Source organism: Carettochelys insculpta, chromosome 5 (assembly GCF_033958435.1).
Source record: "Carettochelys insculpta isolate YL-2023 chromosome 5, ASM3395843v1, whole genome shotgun sequence".
NCBI classification, from domain to species: domain Eukaryota; kingdom Metazoa; phylum Chordata; order Testudines; family Carettochelyidae; genus Carettochelys; species Carettochelys insculpta.
In genome coordinates this window covers 37,546,944-37,571,341 of record NC_134141.1, presented here as the reverse complement: position 1 = coordinate 37,571,341, position 24,398 = coordinate 37,546,944, and the positions used below count along the sequence as shown (strand labels likewise).

At 42.2% G+C, this 24,398-nt stretch overlaps 1 protein-coding gene across 1 annotated transcript in view; it reads left to right on the top strand.

Moving 5' to 3' along the window:
- Nucleotides 1-24,398, top strand: part of SLC24A2 (solute carrier family 24 member 2) — a 165,792-nt gene that overhangs the window by 92,284 nt on the left and 49,110 nt on the right. Inside the window, exon 4 of the mRNA XM_074994104.1 lies at nucleotides 10,361-10,411. Within this exon, the coding sequence (XP_074850205.1) occupies nucleotides 10,361-10,411 (51 nt within the window). The remainder of the gene's footprint in view (nucleotides 1-10,360; nucleotides 10,412-24,398) is intronic.

The following is a 24,398-nucleotide window of genomic DNA, read 5'->3' as shown; positions in this document are numbered from 1 at the left end:
AATAGGAAAGTCTGAAGTTTGCAAAAGAACATCATGGAAGCTTGGAAGTCTAACCAAAAATTTAGGCTTCTGTATCAAAAATTTCTTTTTTTTATTTTCAGTACTTCGGCAAATATAAAAAAAGTGTCCTTTTCTTCTCCATTGTATGGTCATCATGCATTCCAATCATACAGCAATATGAGAGTTATTGTGATTATGCCATCAGATGGGAAAATGAACAAACAAATAATGGAAGGTTTAAGATGTTCATAGAATATATAGAAGATGGGGAGTGGGATCATTTGGTATGAGGTCTGACAAACAAGAAATTCTTTCAAAATAATTCCCCTTTAAGTTCCAGAACGCCAAAGATCCCCTTTTTAGTAGAATATATTGGCTTTTTCATTGCCTCTATTTTTCAATATACAAAAGTATTATCTTTATTAAATCCCTAGTAGAGGTTTAGAACTCTCATTTTGCACTTGTGCTCTGATAATCTGTTCTGCTGCTAGATCTTTCACATTTTTTTCAGCAGTGTTGGTTCAATGTTCTAAATCTAACATCTGTGATGAGACTAAATCCAGCTTTGACTCGAATTTAGGTTGAATAGCTTCTAGAATTTCACCTGATAAAACTTTGAAGTGGCATCTATTACCATTTGTTCAGTGGTAGATCTCTGATCAGCTAATTGAATTTCCTCAAAAGCAGTAATGGCTAGCACACACTCCACAGGGGATTGGGAAGAGAGAGAGAGAACCCAATTCCCTTTGTAATCATGATATGGATTTTTCTGTCACTCCTCACTCTCTGATCTTCTGTCTTTTTTAGGAAGCATAAATAAAAGGTGAAGAAGACTGCATAAAGCATTTAAAAATAAAAAATCAGAAAACTTGCAAAATCAGAAAACTGTATGGTAGGCTGAGCTGGGAAATCCACCTCAAAACAGAACCATGAAAAATTTATTATTATAAAATCAGATCTTGATTACTAATCCATAAACAATGTGACGAAGGTAAAAAATAGTTATCTACTTCCTTGAAGTCACCTCCAAATATACAGTTAATCAAAATGCAGTTATATATTTTCTGTAAAAAAAATAATTATAGGACACTGACACACACACACAGATTTCCATTCAGGACAGACTTTTTTCAAAACTCATCACATTTCATGTGCCAAACTTACCATCTTCTCTCTATCGGACACGTGAATCCAAACCAAATTATCAAGCTAAATGGTTGAAAGTTGTCCATTCCAGTCTTTTGTTGTTCAGCTCTCTCAGTACATTTTCATTTCTATTATCAGTCATAGAGCTATAGTCATCTGAATCACACTGACATGAACCTGACTCTGCAGTCTATGAAGCCTAGGCTGGATTAGAAGAAAAGGTGCTTTTCAGTTAGCTCAACTGAGAGTTTGTCTCAATTTAAAATCCCAGTTAACACTAATATAGACAGTTTAACAGCTTTAGCCTAATTTCTATCAGGTCACATTAAAGCACAGGCAAGGTTCTAGCTAGTGGGACTATGTAGGTGCATAAATTTACTTGATGAATTGGCACCTTAGAGCTCAGAGCCCTAAGGATTTGTATGCACACAGATTTTACACCAGTATAACTGTTTAAGTTAGAGGCGTGATTTCCCCCTTCTCCCACTCAAAAATAGTTATACTGATACATTACCTGGTATGGATGCAATTAAAGGTGCCTTCCACAGATATAGCTTTTTCTTATTCTTCCATCACTTCTGGTGTGGCGTACAGGGTTGGAGCATAAGCGCTGATCAGGTGGACGGGACCGGCGCAAGTTTGAAGCGTGATCCGAAGAAGCCTTTCGGATCCGCCCATGACTAATTCCACCATTTGTAGAAGGGTGTTTCTGACAGCTAAGCCAGCACCAAGAAGTGAAAGACAAGTTCTATGACGTGCTTAGTGCTGCTGTAGTGCAAATACCTACTCGTGAACAACTGTACACCTTGGGTGACGTCAACGCAAGAGTTGGAGCTGATTGGGCCTCATGGCCTTCCTGCTTAGGACACGTCGGTGTGGGAAGAATGAATGACAATGGACAGCGTCTCCTTGAACTGTGCACGTACCACAATCTGTGCATCACAAACACATTCTTCCAAACGAAGCCCCAGCACAGAGTGTCGTGGAGACACCCACGCTCGAAGCACTGGCATCAACTAGACGTGGTCATCACAAGGTGTAATAACCTCAAAAACATCCTTCTGACATGCAGCTATCATAGTGCTGACTGTGATACAGATCACTCGCTAGTTTGCTCCAAGCTCAAGCTGAGACCCAAGAAGCTGTACCACTCTAAACCTACTGGAAGGCCCCGCATTGACTCCAGAAAGACGGCAAACTCAGAGAAAGCTGAAAAGTTCAGAGAGACCCTCCAGGAAAATCTGTGCAGCGGCCCTGGGGGCGCCGATGTGACATCCAAATGACAACATCTGAGGGATACAGTTTACAACACGGCCTTGTCGGTGTTTGGAAGAAGAGCTAGAAACACAAACGACTGGTTTGAAGCTAACTCTGATGAGATGATTCCAGTCATTGAACAGAAGCGTGCTGCACTCCTGGAGTACAAATGCTCACTGAGCCAGAGTACCCAGCAAGCACTTAGAGTGGCCAGAAAAACAGTACAGCAGACAGCCAGGCTCTGTGCCAACAACCACTGGCTCCAGCTCTGCAGCAGCATCCAGACCTGTGCCGACTTTGGTAATCTCAGAGGAATGTACGAGGGTATGAAGAAGGCATTAGGACCCACCCAGAACAAGATGGCACCTTTGAAATCCAAATCTGGTGAAGTCATCACTGACAAAGCCAAACAGATGGAGCACTGGGTTGAGCACTATTCCGAGCTGTACTCACACGAGAACGTTGTGGTTGACGCAGCCCTCGATGCCGTCGAGCTCCTGCCAGTAATGGACGAACTGGATCAGGAACCGACTGTGGATGAACTGAAGAGAGCCATTGACAGCATTGCAGCAGGAAAGGCCCCTGGCCAGGATGGTATACCACCAGAGGTAATCAAGTGTGCCGCGGACACGATCCTGGAATCCCTACATGAGCTACTGTGCCTGTGCTGGAAAGAGGGTGAGGTTCTACAGGATATGCACGACGCTAACATTGTAACCTTGTATAAGAACAAAGGAGACAGAAGCGACTGCAACAACTTCCATGGAATCTCCCTCCTAAGTGTCACTGGTAAACTGTTCGCTCGCGTCATCCTCGGCAGACTCCAGAAGATTGCTGAGAGGGTGTACCCTGAATCGCAGTGTGGATTCCGCGCAGAGAGGTCTACAGTTGACATGATCTTCTCTCTAAGGCAGCTGCAGGAGAAGTGCAGGGAGCAGAGGAAGCCACTCTACATAGCCTTCATTGACCTGACCAAGGCCTTTGACTTGGTCAGCAGGGATGGTCTGTTCAAACTTTCTCCACAAGATAGGCTGTCCTCCACGGTTACTCAAGATGATCCAGTCGTTCCACGAAGACATGAGAGGAACCATCCAATATGACGGCGCTTTATCGGATGCTTTTAGAATGAGGAGCAGCGTCAAACAAGGATGCGTGCTTGCTCTGACATTGTTCGGGATCTTCTTTTCATTCCTTGTGAAGCATGCCTTTGGATCTTCAACAGAGGGCATCTTGCTGCACACAAGATCTGATGGGAAACTGTTTAATCTTGCAAAGCTGAAAGCTAAGTCTAAGGTGCGGGAAGTCCTCATCAGAGACATGCTGTTCGCAGACGATGCTGCTGTAGTGTCTCACACAGAAGACCAGCTTCAAAAACTGCTGGATCGGTTCTCCAAAGCGTGCAAGGACTTTGGGCTTACCATCAGCCTAAAGAAGACGAACGTACTTGGTCAGGATGTTGCTGAATCCCCATCAATCAGCATTGACAACTATACGTTAAAGGTCATCCATGAGTTCGTTTACCTCGGGTCCACCATCACTGACACCCTGTCGTTGAACACTGAGCTAAATAGAAGGATCGGAAAAGTGGCCACAACTCTGTCCAGACTCAGCAAGAGTGTGTGGAATAACAACAAGCTGTACACTCACACCAAAATGCAAGTCTACAGAGCCTGCATCCTCAACACCCTCCTTTATGGCAGCGAGACTTGGACCCTGTATGCCCTCCAGGAAAAGAGGCTGAACGTCTTCCACTTGCGCTGCCTCAGGCGCATCCTTGGAATATCATGGAAGGACAGAGTGACCAACACCGCCGTCCTTGAGCAAGCTGGAATCCCAACCATGCACACCCTCCTCAGGCAGCGTCGGCTCCGCTGGCTTGGCCACGTCCACAGGATGAATGATGGAAGGATTCCAAAAGACATCCTGTATGGTGAGCTAGCCTCTGGCAAAAGACCTCCCGGACGCCCCCAGTTGCGCTACAAAGATGTCTGCAAGAGAGACCTCAGAGAGGTAGATATCGAGCTGGACAACGGGGAAGAACTAGCAGACGACTGCGGCAGATGGAGGCAGGGGTTACACAAGGGCCTTCAGAAGGGCGAGATGAGGATCAGACGGCTAGCAGAGGAGAAGCGAGCGCACAGAAAGCACACTAAGGACTTGCCAGACACCCACCACATCTGCAAGAGATGCAGCAAGGACTGTCACTCTCGTGTGGCTCTTCATAGGCACCGTAGACGCTGTAAATGAAGTCCTCAATTTAAACTTTAAAGGGCGCGATCCATAGTCTATGCAGACTGAAGGATGCCTACTACTATTCTTCCATTCTGGGATAGCTGAAACAAGGGGCACTTTTGTTTGTAAACAAGGCCTAGGAGCTCTAAAAGAATAGAAGGTGGACTTTCTTCTCAGTAGGATCAGAGCAATGGAATTCCCTTCCCCCCCAGCCTCTGTTCTGTCACTACTATCATAGCCCACTGCTGTGCCTTCAGTCCCTGCCTCTCCAATCTCCTTCCATATACATCAGGTAGTTTCAGTGTTAGATGTGTTTTGTCACTAAGCCTCCAGCCTTCCCATGGTGCACAACTCTGCAACATATAAAGGAAGCTGAACCTCTTATTTTAGTTCTCTGTGGCATCCCTTTTACACAGCTGAGCAACATCAAGACACTACAGAAAACGTCTTTGATGTTGAGAGGACCAGCATGATAAGAGAAAGTGTCTAGTGTTTAGGTATATTAGGTCTTCTCTATTTCTGTGGCTAGCTTTAAGCCACATACAGTCATGAGGGCACAGGAGAATACACGCAGGCTACCTCTGGCTTCTACTTCCTACTTATTGAGAAGGGCTGTCAGCTACTTGTTGATTCTCATACAGTGGAACTGCGGGTATATTCTATTGTATGAAAAATGTCTTCAGTTTCTAATACCAGACTGAGTTCCATTTTCTGAGGGGTATTTATTTGTTATTTGTGCATAATTCTCAATATCAGCAGGGAGGCCCAGAAACTGGAGATGGACATTTTTCATAAATGTTTATGTTCTCCAGGAAGTAGGAGCACAAAATTTTGAGAGGTAAAGGCCCATTAACTGCATGCTTATTTGCAATTTCACTAGCTGAGTCAGGTACCATTTTCCCATCACGTATCACTTTTCTTTCTGCATACTCCTTTCATCGCCTCCCTTCTTTCTTTCATTTCAGAATCTTGTAGTGCAAATGGCACAATGTTTTGGTTCAAAGATCAATTCTGCTGTAAGGATAATTAAGGCGAGATCTATGTTAATTATATTGGCAGGTGTGATCCTAAGCAAGTCAGTAGGGACTATAGGTCTCTGAGAACGAGGGTGCACCAGTCAGGAGTGCAGGTGATGTTTTTGTCCATTCTGTCAGTTGAGCATAAGGAACTAGGCAGAGACAGATGTAACATAGTGTTGACAGCAGGACTTTGGCTGCCTGGTATGCCTTCTGTGAAGGAGGACTGCTGAGAAGTGATGGTGGTCCACCTGATGAACAGGGGGGCAAGATCTTCAAATACTAATGTGCGAATCTAGTGAGAAGGGCTTTAGAACTAGGTTCAAAGGGGATAAGTTACAAAAGCCCACATATAAGAATAAAAAGCCCCTCGACAGAGGCCTGGATATTTTGCAGAAAATGGAAAATTACAGTAGCGTCATAGGATGTCCATACACAAAAGGGGAGTAAATAGAAAGAACCAGATGTCTCAGTACACAAGCAAAATTGTGAATTAAGTGGCATCACAGAGAATTGGTGGGTTAAATCTCATGACTGTAAGTGTATAGTGCTCATCTTTCTGAAAGGGAAAGAGGAGGATCCAGGTCTACATACTGATCAGCCGCACCTCAGTACCTGGAAAAACCATAAAACAGATTTTACTCAAGGGATTTTTTTGGAAACACTTGGAGGAGAGGAAAGTGGTCCAGAATAGTCAACATGGATTCACCAAGGACAAGTCATACTTGCCCAACCTAGGTGCCTTCTGTGATGAGTTAACTGGTGCTGTGGATATGAGGAGAAGGGTAATCATGATGTACCTGGACTTCAGCGATTCTTTAAATCTGGTCTCCACAGTATTTTTGGCTTAGATGAATGAACTGTTAAGTGGGTAGAAAGCTGGCTCACATTCAAAGGGAGAAAACTTGGGTGACCATTCAAGAGAGATTCAAATTCTGCCCAGCTGATTAGCCAAGTACCCATCCCATCCACAGCCAGCAACATGTGTTTCTACTGGTGTTGCACATCTGCACATGCCTTGGTGCACATAAAAATTTATTCTGCATGTGGATGGAACACTGTGCCACAGAAGGTGATCCCTGGGCTAGTTTTGTTCAACATCTTCGTTAGCCATCTGGATAAAGGGCTAGATTGTTCCCTCAGCAAGTTTACAGGTGACGCTGAGCTGCGGGAAGAGATAAGTCTGGTGGAGGATAGAGCTAGGGTCCAGAGTGAGCTAAGCAATTGGAGGATTGTGACTAAAGAAATAAGCTGGGGTGCAACAGGGACAAATGCGAAGTCATTAACTTAGGACTGAAGAATCCCAAGCAGTGCTATAGGTCAGCAAGTGACTGACTAAGCAGCAATTCTCTAGAAAAGGACTTGGGGATTACAGTGGACAAGAACCTGGATGTGAGTCCACAAGTTGCCCTTGTTGCCAAGAAAACTAACAAAATAATGGACTGCATTAGGAAGAGCACTGCCAGCAGATTGAGGGAAGTGATTATTTTTCATTTGGCCCTGGCAAGGCCACATCTGGCGTATTGTTCTCAGTTTGGGGGGGCTCCCACTACAAAAGGGATGTGGTCACATAGGAGTCCAGCAGAGGGCAACAAAAATGACTAGGGAGCTGGGGCACATGACTTATGGCAGAGGCTGAGGGAACTGGGCTTAATTTAGTCTGCAGAAGAGAAAAATGAGGTGGGATTTGATAGCAACCTTCAACTATCTGAGAAGGGGTTTCAAAGAGGATGGACCCAGGCTGTTATCAGTGGTGGCAGATGACAAAACAAGGCGCATGGGTCTCAGGTTGCAGTGGGGGAGGTTTAGGTTGCATGTTAGGGAAAACAGTTTCACTAAGAGGGTGGTGAAGCACTAGAATGGGTTACTAAGGGAGGTGGTGGAATCTCCATCCTTTAGATTTTTTTAATTCAGGCTTCACAAAGCCCTGGCTGGAATGATTTAGTTGAGGTTTGTCCTGCTTTGAGAAGGGGTTGGACTAGTTGACCTCCTGATGTCTTTTCCAATCCATATCTTCTATGATAAGCTAAATTCCATGATGTCTAGTATGCCTGCAACATGGGTTCTTATTGTGCGTGTTCCTTCTTTCCTTCTCTCTTATTTCTGTTGTTTGACTTTTTTTCTTCCTATGTCCCTCCTTTCAGTGGGGACATCAGCAAACACAGATCTAAACCTGAACCCCAGTGCTTCTCCTCTCTTGCCATTCTACTGTGATTTTGTTTTCTCCTGCCTGGGTATTTGGCTCTATGTTCTTTACCTTCCGATATAGGAAGTCTCTGATCTCATCCCATTCCCTACAGGTCCCCTGTGTTACACTGGGGCCTTTCCACTCTATTGTTTCATCAGTTCCTCGAACCACTTTTGGGTAGATGCCTTGTTTTGGGTAGATGCCTTCTTTCCCACATTGCTGTGTTTTCTTCCTAGCTTCTGCTCTATTTGTCCCATCTTACTGGTTCCTTCTTCCTGATTAGTATATCCATTTCTTTATCAGCTGTCTTGTTCCCGTGGGTCTACTTCCTGGTCCCCTTTCACTGCTCCTTTTTCTCTTGGGGCTTTGTTTTCACACTCTGTCCTGAACCGCCTTTGGCTTGTCTCCCAAGTCTTTGTTGCATCTGATTCTAAGGAAATTGGGAGAAACATCCGGGAGAGTAAGTTTGAAAGAGGAAGAATAGTTACAAATTAATGTGAACTCCATAGTTAAAAAAACAAATGTTGTAACTAAACAATATGTCCAGTCCCGAGCTCCTTACTCAAGGACAATCCACTACAAAGTCAGTGTGAATTTTGCCTGGGTAAGAAATTCAGGTACTAAACCAGGTACTACCTTTATTTTTTAGGATTAAAACCAGTATGTACAGACAAGAACATCCTTTGCTGTAGCTTTTTGCAAAATTCTGTAAAAATATTTTCTTTAGTAGACTGCTGTCTGTGCTCCAAATGAGATTAAGAATACTATTTCTGTATGCGTAAATATGTGTGTGCATTTACTTTCTCATGGGGAAGAGAAGAGACTGTACAAATATGACAATATATCATTACACATGATAAAATTTTAATATTTAGATTATGCATGTAACACAATCTTTTACAGTGAATAATTGTAGAACACTAAAAATCATAGTGATAAGGAAAAGGCTGTATGCTCCTTTTGTCATAAAGTTTTCCATTAGTCACGTAAGTGGACTCAGAAACGTTCATCTAGCTAACAGAATCAAGTGTTTGAAATTAACAGAAACGAAGGATCTTTTTAAATACCAGATTTGCATATCATCATGATGTCTTAGAATGAAAACTAAGAGTAAGATGTCTATTGAAATGTATCCAAATGAAGACAACCCTTTGAATGGAACATGCAATGCATCAGCTCCAAACAATGAGCCAAGAACAAAATAATGGGCGAGCATTTTTCTGATTCATTTCTTAAATGTTTTCATGAATATGAGAGAAAAATAATTGATCTGAAAAATCACATTATCAGCCTGTTAAATCTTAGCATTGCTATTGCTGCCAAGTGTTGGGTATTCAGAAGTGGAATTATTAAAGTTTTATGTTAAAGCTAGAACTGAGTGAAATTGATGAAAATGTCAGATTTGTGCAAAGTTTTTCTCTGGTATATTTTTGTATGATTTTGAGCCTGTCAGACTTCATTTTACATAACATTTTGGAAGACTGGAAATTATTTACAGTGAATAATAGAAAAAATTGGAAAGAAACAGTTTCACAGAAAAATGAACTTTGAAAAAACTTCTGAAGGTGATACCACACAAAAGCAGTATTATCTAGAGGAAAACATAAGCTTGAGTGTCAGGAGGGTCCTCCTAAGTTGTATACCTGCTTCTGACACTGACACTAAATCAATATTAAACACACTATGGAGTAGTAAAATATAAATTCTCTAGCTTCAGATGATAAAACTAAGGTTAAATTATGTGTCCACATTCAGACAGCAGGGCAGCATCAGTGCCACCAGCAGAATTTTTGTTTTAGATTCTAAGTCTACAGACACAGTCCCCTTCATTAGGTCATACATTTTCAAAAAGTGACTGGTCATTTGGAAGGCTTCAGTTTTTGGATGCCTAACTTGAAACACAAAAAAATACTTGATTTTCAAAAAGCAGGTTCTTAGCACTTCTGCAAATAAGGCCTTGTTAAAGTATCTAAAATAAACTAAGGTACCACAAATCACACATCTCTGAAAGTTAGGTGTGTCCCACTGGCACTTTTGAGGGCGAAACTTTTGTCAGTCAGCATGTGAAAAAGCACAGCCTGAACAATCAGAGTTTCATGGACAAAAGTGTCATTATGGACAGCACTATGGCAGCAGTAGATGCTCTCCCTTCGACATGAGTACTGGTGCTTATTGCTCTTGGCATCACAGAGTGTCTCCATAGAAGATCTTATGTCAGTACAACTGCAGCAATACGGCTGTGCTGCTGTAAGGTCTCCAATATCAACATGCTCTTAGACCTAAACTACAGTTCTCATCCGCAAGTCCTATCCAGTCCAGTCACTTAACCATAAAAAACAACTTCTGAAATTTGCAATGAAAAAAACTCACTCTGCACCTGTTCAGCCACCCGTGTATGCCTATAATTGTGGAGAAACTTTGCATAAGCCCACTGAACTTTATTAAGCATATGTGCAAACATTTCAATTTCTTAAGTGTCTGCTGGTTCCTTATCTTTGTGTCTTTTACTGTGATGTTGTAGAGCTTGGATCATATGGAAAACTAAAATATTATGACACAATGACTGAAGAAGGTAAGAAATATTTTAGAATTGTTTGTGTTAGCTTTTTACAGTCTTTTTAGTGCCTTTTGTGCATTTGCTTTTTTTTCTTCCTTCTTTGTGGGGATTATGTATTTTCTCTTTGCATGATTTCATTGGCAATAGTGTAATCTGTCATCATTCTTTTTTGTCATTTGCATTTGCAGTTTTGTTTCTTTCTAATGAAGAAATACAACACATTTTTGCTAAACAAAGTTATATATATGTACTAGTAAGTATATACTATTATGTAATGTATACTATATATATTTTATATTGTGATTTGGATATAATACATTCAATGGAATGTATGGAAGACATAGCCAAATGTCTGAAAAAAATTATTTAATGACCTCAGTCTTCTGAATTATTGAACAGCTATGAGTTAATCTGATTTTTTTAAAACATCTTCCAATTTTTCTAGCATAATTTTGAGGGCATAGCTAACTTCAACAGATGTTCACATTAAGAGCCATATCCTGCAAGCATTTATAAGCAGGAAGTACTTAGAATCACATTAATGCCTAGTGAAATCAATGAGAGCCTTGCAGTTAACTTCAAAACTCAGTTGATTATTGCCCTGACTCAGCAAAGCATGGAGGCACATGCCTAACTTTAATCACATGCTTGAGTCCTAATGCAGACCTTCATTGGGATGTTTCCCTCGACTGGAAGTAAATGTTTGCAGAATCAGGGTCTGTTGTTTAGTTAGCTGATTGGGTGGTTATAGTGGCATTTGGCCTTGTAAATTGATTGCACATTCAAAGTTGAAGACCAGCTCGAGGCTGCTGTAAAAATTGGTCCTTTGTTCTTACTCATGTCTGATGCTGCATATATGCAAATAGGTCATTTATAAAAATGACATATTTTTAGTATCTATAATCAAGCTGAATTTTAGGATTTTGTAAGAGAAGGCTTCAAAACTATTTGTTTTGTTATAATTTGTTTTTGTTTCATTTATGTGCATTAGTTCCTCAGAGAAGTAAAACAAGTAGCATCCCATAGCCAAAGGCCTGCTCCTGCAACTCATTGTCTACTTTCAGATTTCACTAGCTTCCCCTCCCAGGCAGCAAGATGCTGCCCTTTTTCTTACATGGGGATGTCTGCCAGCTTGTATGGAAGACCGTGAGAGTTAAAGCTTTGCTGGCCTTTGCATGGTTGCCCAGCTGGTATACTTAGAGCTAGTCTACACTGTAGTTACACAGTCATAACTGTGTCTCTCTGGGGGGTGAAAAATCCCCATCCTTGAGAGCTCTAATTAAGTTAGTTTAACCACTGATGTAGACAGTATTGGAATTTGTCTGTCACCCTAGCTGTGGCCTCTAACACAGGTTAATTATCTACAACAAAGGGAGAATCCTTCCTGCTGCTGTACTAAGTGTATGTCAGGGTTGATCTTCCAGGGTTCGATTCCACCTGTTTAGTAGGAATGCACAAAATCGAACTATCGGGGTTGACAGTGAACCCCCGTACTCCTTCTTCTTGCGAAGAGTAAGGGAGGTTGATGGGAGAAAATTTCCTGTTGACTTCCTTCAGTGAGGATGGCCAGGTAAATTGATTGTAGATAAGCCTATTCCATCTACACAATTGCTGTGGCTGGAATTGCATAACTACAATTGACTTTAAGGTCTAGAGTAGACCTGGCCTAAGTATCTACATTTCAGTGCATGACACAGCCTTATACAACGCATTGTATGAATTCAAATTACTTTCTTCACAATAGCATAGACCTATTTGAAATAAAATAATCTCTTAAATTAACCACGTAACTAACTACAGTTAGGAACATAAACGTTTGCTCACCAGGGTTAGCCCCTGACAAGCTGCCAGTCACTTTATTTACCTGCACGTCCACTGGTCACAGCTCCAGTTGGACACAGTTCACCATTCCCAGACAATGGGCGTTTCAGGAAGCAGTGCAAGCTGGTCGGAATTAAGATGTCAGATCCTGCCTCTGTTAGCACAAATATCCCACATGTACGAAAATGTGAAATGAGGAGAAAGGAACTTCATTTCTGACCTTTTGGCAGTCAACTTTAAGACCTGGAGCATAAGATTGGAGCATGCTTCTCATGCATGACTATAAATTTTAGTTTATTAATAGTCAGTACACTTTCTAACTGTCCCTCCATCCCTTGTGCCTCCGACAGTGAATAAAATACCCTTAAGAAATTGACAATGGCAAATATAGTTTTACTGTAGGACCATACTAATGGAAAGCTATCATACAGTTCTGTCTGAAAGGTATCCCAGTGAGTAAAGAAACATCTGATTTTTACTGTTACCCAACCAGCTGTGGTGTTGGATATAGTCAGAAAATGAGGGGGGGCGTTGAATTTAATGCAGAAAATTTTAAGTTTTCAGCAACAAAATCAAAACCTACAATATTTTGACTGAAATTGAAAATATTTGGATTCAGAAATGCCACTGTTGTATCTTATGGGTGTTGTTGTTCAAGTGCCTCATGTCCACATCCTCCTCGAGAGCGGGGTGAGCAATAAGTGGCCCACAGGCCTGACACAGTTCACACACACACAGGCTGCCAGTTGCTTTATTTACTTGAGTGTCCATAGGTACTGCCAGTCGCAGCTCCTGTTGGATGCAGTTCAATGTTCTTGGCAACAAGAGCTGCAGGAAGCATCACAGGCTGAGCCACCGCTTCCTGCAGCTCCCAGTGGGCAAGAACAGTGAACTGCAGCCAATGAGAGATGCAAGTGGCCATACCTAGGGACACTCAGGTAAACGAAAGTATTTGGCAACCCGCCAGTGGCCAAACCTGGTGAACCACATCCAGTCTGCGGGCTGCTTATTGCCCACCCCCAACTCTAGAAGCTGGGTTCTCTAATCAAATAACATATCCCATGTTGTACCATGGTCCCCCTCTTCTTGAGTAGTTGTGGTGCATCATGCGAGGTAAAGTCTAGCTGGGATCGATGGCCCATAGAGAAGAATGAGGCTGTTCAGGAGCTAAGAAACAGCTTCTGTGAGAGAACATTATCGCATTTGCAGAATAAAATATTTTGGGGTTTGATTTTTCTTTTCAGACTTCCTGATTTTTTCGGTTTTTGGTTTTTCAACACAAATTGGATAACCAAGTTTTGCATTGAAAAACAGAAACAGAAAAAGCATGAAGCTCATTACTGACCCAGACCAATCAAACAGTATCGTAATGCTCCACTTTAGAATAGTAAAAATGCTTTATCTATTTCTCTCAGAAAATGTCCAAGCTAAGGTGCTTCATGAATTCATCACCTACATGCTAATGTAGTGCTCTGTAACTGGGTCTAGGTAAGAAGTTCAAGAAGAAATTATGGCCATAGGTGGCCCATGAATTGCCCGGGCCATGGGGGAAGAGAAGGAACAGTCATGTACCTTGGGAGAGAGCACAGACAAGGCTATCCGCGGATGTTTGGGAAAGCTAAACTTCCCCTGGCCTGTGATACAGGTTGAACCTTTCTAGTCCAGCATTCTTATCCAGCAACATCCATAATGTGGCATGATGGAAGTTAGCCCAATGACCATTTACTATGGTTGTGGCCAAGTTTCCTGTTACCTCACAAAGTTTGTTTACAGCCACCAGTCCCGGCTCTGTGCTGTTATTTAGCCGTAATTTACCCCTAAGTGTGTATTAAGAGCCCAGTAAGCAGTGGAAGTGTTGGTAATGCTGCTACACAATATTGACTTCCCATGATTTGGCACATTCTCTCATTCAGCACTGCTCAGGTCCCGAGGGTGCTGGACTAGAGAGGTTCAACCTGTACCTGCCATCCATAACTATGGCTGTTACTGAATATGACAGCTTGACTCCTATAAAGGCTGAGTCAAAGACAACATATTATGGACCACAGTTTATAATGCCTCCCCAGTCAAGTTTCTGATTTACAAAGCTCTAAGTGAAATCTGCCCAAGTTATCTCAGAGACTTCCTCTCCTTCCTGTGGTCATTTGTACTACACTTAGTAGAGTCCAAATATATATTCAGTGAAACTGTAGGTCATACTTTCTCAACACCAGATACAAGGCTCTTCATTAGCCTCTAAAGAATATTGAGAAAAATCCTTCCTGTATCTCCAGGTCATATAGTAAAACATACTTCGTCGCTATACCATGCCTCAGAGAAGTGGAAGAATATTAAATAATTCTTCCAAGATTAATGATACTGTAGCGGGTGTAACGTGGCATCTCCTGCTGGTCACTCAGGAATTAAGTCAATCCACCCTTCGGAACACCCTCTTCAGGGCAATATCTGACCCACTGTTACCTGCTAGCCATTCTCCACCTTTTATGAGAACCCACATCCCTCCCAGGCTGCAGTGCCCTTTTCTGCAGATGCTGCCCCATGGCAGTGCCCAGCATTCTGGGTTCCTTCCCTCTACGGACCCCTAACCTCCTATAACCTCCTTGCCTCAGAGTCCCACTTCCAATCATCATCTAGCTCCTGCCTCAGTGGCAAACTGCAGTCTGAAATGGCCACTGATCATTGACGAGGGGTGTGGACCTTCTGCCTTGTCCTGCCCTGGCTGCCCCCTGTCAACCCTACTACCCTCAGGCCTTGTCTTAGGCTCTGCAGACTCAGTGTGAGATCAGGCCAGAGCTCTGCACCTCTGCCTGACTTTCCCCAGGCCTACTCTGTCTTGGGGAGCCTCTATAGCTTCCCTGGCAGCCAGCTCCATCCTACTCCACCACAGGAGCAAGAGTCTTCTGTCCTCTTCTCCTGGACCCCCTATTTATACTGCCCCATATTTATACTGCCCCTAATTGGCAGCTACTTACCTCAGATGCTGGCTCCACAGTCTTAATCCTCTCTCAGGGCTGGGTTTAGCACTTGTTCTTCCAGTGCAGGGCAGTCGCCCCATGACAGATACTTGATTCTTTGAGGACTTTGGACTTCATTTGTAGAAGAAACAGGAAAACTTAATTGTAACTAGCCACTCATTAATCTCTGTACCTCATTATGAAGTTAGATACAATAACATAAATTACCTAGCTTGTATTCCAGATAGACTGGGAAGGTAATATTGGTGACATTAAGACCAAACTGAATTCACCCATCTTATTCAGTGTTCCAATTATAAGAAAAATTCAACTGCCAATTTGGGGTGGGGGTAGGAGGGAAATGTCAATTTTTTAGCTGCATGTTGCCAGTGATGATGTGTGATTGTCATAAAATATTTGTTTTGATGCTTAGAAAAATCCAAGTCAATATATACACAGCATTGTAGTATGTGTAGGTTAGCATAAGAAGTAATATGATAGTTGACTGAAAGGTTTTTAACATTACATCTTCCCATAATACAGCTGTTTTAAAATCACAAATGTAAATTTTTAAAGTGTCTGCCAATTTATGTTAATTGTATTGCACTGCTGATCTTTCTCTTACCTTCTTTCCAGTGTTGGACCATATGACTTTCATATTTCTATATTTGTTAAATACTGACTCTCACTGGGTAAACGTGACTTGTATTCATTGAAAATGTTATTTGCTGTTTATTTTGGAGCTCCTCCCTTTACAGTAATGAAATTGTTTACAACAGCACTGAAATTAGTGGAAATAATCCAGTTGGAGAACCGAATCTACCCCAAATGACTATAAACCATCATTACAACAACATAAATGGATATACATTCCCTCCATCCCCACATTCTCTCCCTCACACATTCAAACATCCTTGAATGAATGATCTGTCCATTTCAAAATGAAGCTTATGCTTTTGTATATAAGGAAATTCCATTATCTCTTTTTCTGGAAGAAATTTCCCATTTTAATGTCTTGGCAGCTGATTCACGCTGATGTTTCTAATTCCGCACAGGCATGTTCTGATCTTCCTTTTTAAGGTTATATCAGGATATTACTGCATGTCAAAGGTGTTGTGCTAGTCACATCGGCCATTGTGCATCAGCCGCCTGAGGCGGCAAGCAAACTATTAAGGCACTTCCTATCCCTTTTTGTAGTGGTTTTTCTTGCAGTTGGAAGGAAAAGTAATAAGAATGATCCCTGGCTATTAGACTGCTCTCTACATAGCTGAATGGTGATGCTAAAGGGGCAGAGCAATTTAAACACTCTTCTCTGGTACCAGTTCAGATAAAGGGTGCCCTGAATTACCCAACTGATTTCCATGAAAGCAGCAATTTTGGAGGCCATTGAACTTCAGCAGGCAAAAACCCAAATCTGCTGTCGTAGCTAACTCAACTCCTTCCTGGGTGCTCAGCATTCTATTGTCTCATCACAACGTGTTTTAAAGCCCACAGAGAATATTTAAAGGATTCTGTAAATGTTTAAGCTCCACTAGCCTTTATTAATTTTCATGACATCTGGTAGGGTATATCCCTGCCTGCTTCTGCCTCAGATTCCATTTCCAGCTGCAGAGAACATATCTGCACTTGATAGCAGTTGTGTTTCCTCACTAGACATATGTTTATGCTGCTGAGTTTTGTCGAGGAACTAATGTTGACATGCAGAAATTGATGACAGCAAAGTCGCCAATGTACGTTCACACTCGCCCCCTCCGTTGACAGATCATGTTCACATTGGGAATTCCCCTGGTGACAGCAGAGTAATGCACTGTGGGTATGTGTCCCACAGGCCTGGCAACACCATCTGTGACTAGGTGTCGTTGGACTACAAAACAGAGAATGGGGCATCTTGGAGTCATGCAAAAGGTCCCATCAGGCACCACTTCAGGGGTTTCCAGCACCCTTTCATGCCTTTTTTCCAGCAGCGTTCTTTGCTGTGCACTCTGGAATCTTCAGTGAGAAAGAATGGATCCCACACTTCTTTTGCATGATCTGTTAACTCTCATGAGGACCTTGAACATGGCAGCAGTGGTCATTTTAATGTTACTGACAGAAAAAGAAGATTTGGAGGAGCCAGATAGCGTGTGTGATCTAGACAGCAACAACCTCTCATTGTGTTTGCCACTCACAGAGCAATGTACAGTGTAGAGCACTGTTATTCGACTAAGGAAACCAGCATTGTAGTGGGATCATATTGTCGTGCAGGTCTGGGATGAAGACCAGTGGCTACAGAAGTTTAGGATGCGTGAAGCCACCTCCCTGGAAATATGTGCTGAGCTGACTCCTGACCTGCAGTGCAAGGACACCAGAATGAGAACTGCCCTCTCGGTTGAGAAGCAGATGGTAATTGCTGTTTACAAGCTGTCAATCTCTGATTGCTACTGTTCAATTACAGATCAGTTCGGAGTGGGGAAGTTTACTGTTAGGGCAGCAAGTGTGCAGGGCACTAAATCGCATTTTGCTGCCTAGGGATGTAATTCTGGAAAATGTGGACAACCTAGTGGCTGGCTTTGCAGAAATGGGCTTTTCAGCCTGTGGAGGGTCAATCGATTACACACATTCCAAAGCGCTTGTGGATCACTGTGGGCATTTCAGAGACATCAACACAGGGTGATCTGGAAAGGTAAATGAGGCACACATCTTCAGGAGCACTGGCCTGTACAGACAACTGCAGGCAGAGACTTTCTTTCCAGACCACAAGATTACAGTGGGATATCTGGAAATGCCAATTGTGACCCTGGGAGAACCGGCTTACCTCTTGCAGCCCTGGCTCATGAAACCTTTCACAAGGCACCTGGACAGTTATAAAAGAGTGCCTTTATTCATCACCAAACAGTGCAATGAAATGCAATAAAGCATCCCGACAGCCGATAAGGGAGGGGCTGGCAAAAGGTTACACTCACAAAGGTATGTAGGTCTAGGTTTCATAATCCAAATTGGGAGACAAGGGCAGAATACATGGAGAAATGAGGACTCCCACAGAATGAAAAGGAACATGACAGCAAAGAGGGGGTTGCTGAACACAGATTTTTGAATCTGTTGCAGGGGAGGCAGAGGTTGAACCTGTGTTGATTCACACTGCTGCTTGACTCAACACTTGAGGATCCCCATCTGTTCCTCCATCGCCCTGATCATGTGTTCGGCGACCTGCGTGTCATGCAGTTTCGCAGCTCCCTTTCCAGTCAGTGTTCCCGACATCTGCACTCACTCACTGATCAATTTAGCACTTCACAAATATTATCCTCCCAGTTTCTTTTAGGGTGCTTCCTTATCTGTTGAAAACTCTTCAGCGTGATCCCTGTTCGGCACAAGGTACAAAAAGGAATCAGTTAACATTAAGTTCTACATTGTTACATTTCATTTACAAAACACTTTTCCAATATTTCTTCTCACTTCCCTGATGAATCTTGTGAAGAATCCATCTTGGCAAACACCATACTTATGGAGAGTCAGCATGTCCAGTGCTCAGGCACCGTGATTTGTAGTCATCCATTGACTCAAATGTCTCAGCAACCCTGTGGATGAAACCAGACGGTCAGTGTCCTCTCCACTGAACTCCCATAGAAAAGCCAGCTGGCAGGAAATGGAATTTAAAACCAGATTGACTGGTTGGGAATTGCGGACCACAGTCCAGAATCAGTGAAAAACACCTTAAGGTTTCTATGCCACGTGTCTGTCAACAATAGAGGAACAGAAAAAGAAGAAAGTCCCTCATGGAGATGACATTTTTGTGGATGGAAATGTCCATTTTTCCCCAAAAAAGTCACCTTGCAGCATGAATGCTCATGCAGTTTTGTCACCAAAAGACATCTTTCCTTGGCAAAACTGGCCAATGTAGACAAAGCTTATGTAGCAGAACTTGAGAGGCAATCTTTCCCAAAACATCTGATTCTCTCCTGTCTTTCATTTAAGGTTGTCGCTACACTACAGACCTCTGCCAGCGTAGTTGTAATGGTCAGGGAGGTGAACAAGTGTAATCCCTCACTGTCATGCTTTACCAGCAGAAGCTCCTATTGCAGACATATTCATAATGGCAAAACTCTGATTATTTTGTTTGTGTTTTTTACTATACCAGTGAATATTGCAGGTTCGCTGGGAGTTCTTCATTCACACCTGGAGTGCCTTGCTGGTGTCATAAACCAAAATTTCTATACCAGTAAAGCACTTCCAGTACAAGCATAGTCTGAGGAATTACCTCTGTTCTTTATAATCTCACATGAACCTGAGCCTGGAGTCTCAAGTTCATTTTCAAATCTATACCCAGTGACCAGAAAGAAATAATACTCAAGTGCCCAAACCCATAGACTGGAATTGAACTGTACTGTATTTCATTCATTTATCATTTCACTTCTTTAGCATGGAATGTGTGCCAATGGAAGTTCAGTTTAAAATTGGTCTCTACACAGAAATATGACCAGCATCACTAAAAGTGCAATTCTAGGCTTTTCAGGTTCCATTTCATCACAATTATCAACGATGCAAGCAACTGACAGCAAAATCTGTAGAAAGAGTATAAAATAACCAAAAAGCTAAGCATGACCTTTTTGCCTTAATGGGAACATATTCTGCTTGGTAACAGCCAGAGGTTGCTGTTGTAGTTGCCTTACCAATTCAGACTGTTTGGCACTTACCCTTTCTGCTGTTGCTCATAGTAAGTAGGCTGTTGCTATGTAATGTTCTTAGTGAGAGTGAAGAAATAGAGTTATTTCTAGACTACGCCTAGCACTGCAGCAGAGTAGCTAGTTCTCCACTTTTGGCTGCCTCCCTTTCACAGTAAATAGACCCCACAAATACTGTGGTATTTTCAGTGCTGAAAATGTTAGCTCACCATAAGGTCTCAACTTTAAGATCTACTTTCTGGCTCCTTGACCTGTCCTGCTGAGTCTCCACCTTTGGATAGCATGAGGATAGTCAGGGGTGATTGCTGTGATTAGGTTGCTCATTTGCTTTTTCCCTTCTGCTCTATTGGACATCCAGGGTATGTCTACGCAGCAAAGTTATTCCAGAATGGCTTATTCCAGAGTTATTATTCAAAAATAAACTGTTCCAGAATAATGTCTCTGCACTACTGGAAAGCCCTGGACTAAGCAAAACTTATTGGCTACATCTACACATGCCCCTCCTTTTTGGAAGGGGCATGTAAATGAAGTGAGTCAAAAATGCTAATGAGGTGCTTATATGAATATTCAGTGCCTCATTGGCACAATGGCAGCCATCCGGAGCATCAAAAGTGCTGCTTTTGAATTGCAAACTAGCCATGTAGATGGGGTTCCTTCAAAAGGAAACCCCGATTTTGAAAGTACCTTCTTCCCAAAAACTTTCATTTAGTTGAAAACCCCTTTTCTGTTCAATAAATGTTTGAGTCAAAAACTTTGACCAGTCCTTGGGTTGAGTAGCCAGCTGAAGAAGGGAAGGAGGGAGATGTAGGTATAGCTACTGCAATTGTTAAGGCAGGAGCACTCAAGTAATTATTCAGGCTGCTTCTACACTCTCTTTCCTGTCGCAGGTAGCATGGTAATGGGGCAATTGGAAGCAGGCTAATGAGGAGCTAACGTGCACGTTCAGAGCCTCATTAGCATAATGGTGGCCGCACAAATTTCAAAGTGCAGACTTCTAATTGCAGATTGACAGCGTAGATGGGGCCAGCTTCAAAATAAGTGCCCTAACTTTGACATTCTCTTACTCCCACAGAACTAGATCAGAGTAAGGGAATGTCAAAGTGGGGTGCTTATTTTGAAGCTGCCCCCATCTTCACTGGCAATCTGCAATTCAAAGTCTGCACTTTGAAATTCACGTGGCCGCCATTATGCTAATGAGGCACTGAATATTCACGTTAGCACCTCATTGGCCTGCTTCAAATTGCCTCATTACCATGCCACCTCCAACCAGAGAGTGAGAGTGTAGAAGCAGCCTCAGTGAGAATGCTGAGGGGAGCAGGAACTGAAAGGGGGTGCCAGAAGGTATGTGCACTAATTTACTGCAGGGAGAAATAAAATCAATATTTAAGAACAGCAAAAGAAAGAAAATTAATGTGTTGGGAGGAGTGAGAAAATTAATGAGGGGAAGGAGAGAATGGATGTACTTATGTGGAAGTATTTATGTATCCATATTCAAAATAAGTGATGGACTGAGGGGCAAGTATGTGAACAGTTTACCTACTTCAGAACTTTAAAATGTGCATAATACTTACATTTGTAATCGTTTTAAATGTTTTTGCAAGGCTTTCTGTTGCACTAATATACACAAGCTTGGTAATAGTTAATATTCTGTTTGGAGTGCCGCCTACCAAATTATTATCTTGTCATAGCTTCTGAGAAGCTAGGCTTCTGGAGAAAATTATTTCCTTTCTGGAAGAGAAATGAGCAGACAAAGAACTGGCATATGCCAGTACTTTTTATTTACAGTGTCTCATTGTATGTGAGTCTGGTCTCTGGGAACAAAGGTGAAAAATAGACACTGTGCCTCATGAGGTATGTCTCAAAGGCTGAGTCTACACTAGCAAGTTCTTTCAAAAGCTCCTACAGAGTGTCTACACACAAAAAGTGTTCTTTCGAAAGTAAATCGAAAGCATGCAGTGTTCCCTTTGAAATTGCTCTTCCTTTCCTGTTTCAGGAAGAGCACCTCTTTTCAAAAGCTTCTTTCCACAGAAAATGTGTGTAGACACTCCGTAGGCCCTTTTTTTCAAAAGAGCATCCTCATGGGGCCTGATTTTTTTGATTCCTGGCTTGTTCTTTCCAAATAATGGGGGGAGAGGGGGCTGTATGGACGCTCTCTATTGAAAGAGCAGATTGTTCTTTTGATCCACTTTTTTGTGTGTCAATGCACTCTCTCAAAAGAAGTGTTTTTGGAAGAAATCTTTTGGAAGGGTTTCTTTCGAAAGATCTCTGTAGTGTAGGTGTAGCCAAAGTGTGTTAACCAACGCCCCAAAGTGTTTGATTAGACTGGGATTTGTTTGACACAAGTTTGCTGCTCATGGCCAAAGCAGGCCTAGAGGAAACAATGACCAACTAATACATTTTTTTAAAATGTGGTTCTCTGTCTATACCAGGTGCAAAAGCTTGCTCAAATTGCTCTTAAGTAGAGTGTGTGTTAGTGTGTTTGCAAAGCTGATTTATTTTCTCAGACAAACCCAAGCACAGTAAACTCTGCTACTGAAGATACCAGTATAGCCCCATGTCTAGTCAAAGCTAGCATCAAGATGCAGTTAGTGTATATGAGATTGTCTAACTAACAAGGATTTATATTATAAACCACTTTGCTCTGAAAGAAGCTTTTACTTGATATAAACTGATGGCTAATTTGTTTAAATACACCACCCAATTTTCTTCAGTAACTCATTAACCCTGTCCACTCAGCTAAGGCCTTTACATTTAAGCCTTTTGCAGAAAATTTCACCATAGATACTTGTTTCAATAAAGTTATTTACTTCAGTTCTTTTTATGGCTGAGGGTTGAAGAGGTTGGTGGGATTTTTTAATCCTAAAGTGTTTATTAGCTGTATCTTTTGAAAAAAATACTACAATTAATTAATGATCTTCTGATTTTTCATGAGAGAAATTATTCCCCTGGAGTAAGTAACTGAAAACTATTATCATACATATGCTTCACATAGAGTTAAGGGTATTAAAAGAAACTGGAAATAATACTAATGAACTACATAATGAACGTTCCATCCCAAAACTTCAAGTAGATAATACAGACATAGATCCATAGTCTACATAGACTGAAGGATGCCTACTACTACTACTATTGTCTGAGACCATACTATTCATTTTCTACCAATAAAGTAATGAAATAAGGAAGTTTTTTTCACTATATCTATATTAATACTGATGAGATTCTACGTTCCGATTTTGCAAAGAGATGTCATCATCATTTCTGCATAACGTTCCCACCCCCCAAAAAAAATGCACACACAGACCAAACAGGACACAGTATTCTAGAAACTTAATTTAGATATAAGTATGTCATTTTAGAGCTTTTCACTTAGATTTTTCACAAAGTAGGATCTCCACTAATTCTATTTTATATCACCAGATCCAGAATAATTCTTCGGGGCCTGGAACTATTACTTTTTCTGGGGCTTTTACGCTCTTGGTGAGGCCAAAAAAGAGGGGTGAAGTGTGCAGGGCGGGGGTGTTGAACCAGGAGGATAGGAACAAGAGGAAGTGAGAGATCTGATTGGGGGTATGAGCTCTGTGGTGGGGCTGGGGATGAGGTTTTGGGGATGCAGCAGGGGCTCCAAGGGAACAGTGTGGGGTGCAGGATCTGGCTAGGACTTAGGGTGCTGGAGGGCTAAGGATTGGTGTCTGGAGTCTAGGATAGAGTTAAGGACTTAGGACAGGGGAGGGGGCTCAGGGCTGTGGCAAGAGGTTGGAGTGCAGGGTGTAGGAGGGACTTAGGGGGTTGGGGGAAACTTAAGGCTCAGGGAGGTTATTGAGGTCCAGATCACTTAGCTGGGAGAGCTTCTGTTTGTGATTCTTGTCCAATGGGAGATGGTGGTGGTGGTGGAACCTGCAGGCAAGAACATGACGGGAGCTGCAAGACTGCGTGATGTATGAATAAATTATAACACATCAGTCATGTCAGGCCGGAGCACCAGTGACTTAAAGGCTTTTACCCAGCGCTCCCAGGATTTTTACCCTGCAACCCTGCCCTGTATCACGATGGGTCTGATCTCAACGGGGTTATTCAGGTTGTGTGACTGGACCGTAATGCAATTAAGCGAGTTGCCCTGGAAAGAATGACAGACCAGTTTATTCTTGAACAAAAACAAGGAAATTTATTTGAGCCAAGAAAAGAGGGTATGTGGAACACTACTATCCTAGCTTACAAATCTAAGGTTACCCCTGCTATTCCAACACTAACACAGGACTTCTTATTCTTTTTCAGCGTTTAGCCCTTAGACAATGTGTAGTGATATTAATATGATCTATCTAACCCCTTCCTGTCGCTCACTAAAGTGAACCGAGGGGAATGGTCTTCTGGTTGTGCTAGAAAGGGCAGAGATTACAACAGAGCTAATACTTTATTTATTTAGTTATTCCCAGCTCTTCCTTAGGTTTGCTGGGTCGCTCAACCCTAGGCTGACTACCTCAGGGGAGCAGATCTTATTCTTATAAGAGAAATTTGCCTGCCTTTGGCTAAGCTATTTATCTCTCGTTTATTTAATTGGGTTGCCCTGCTGGC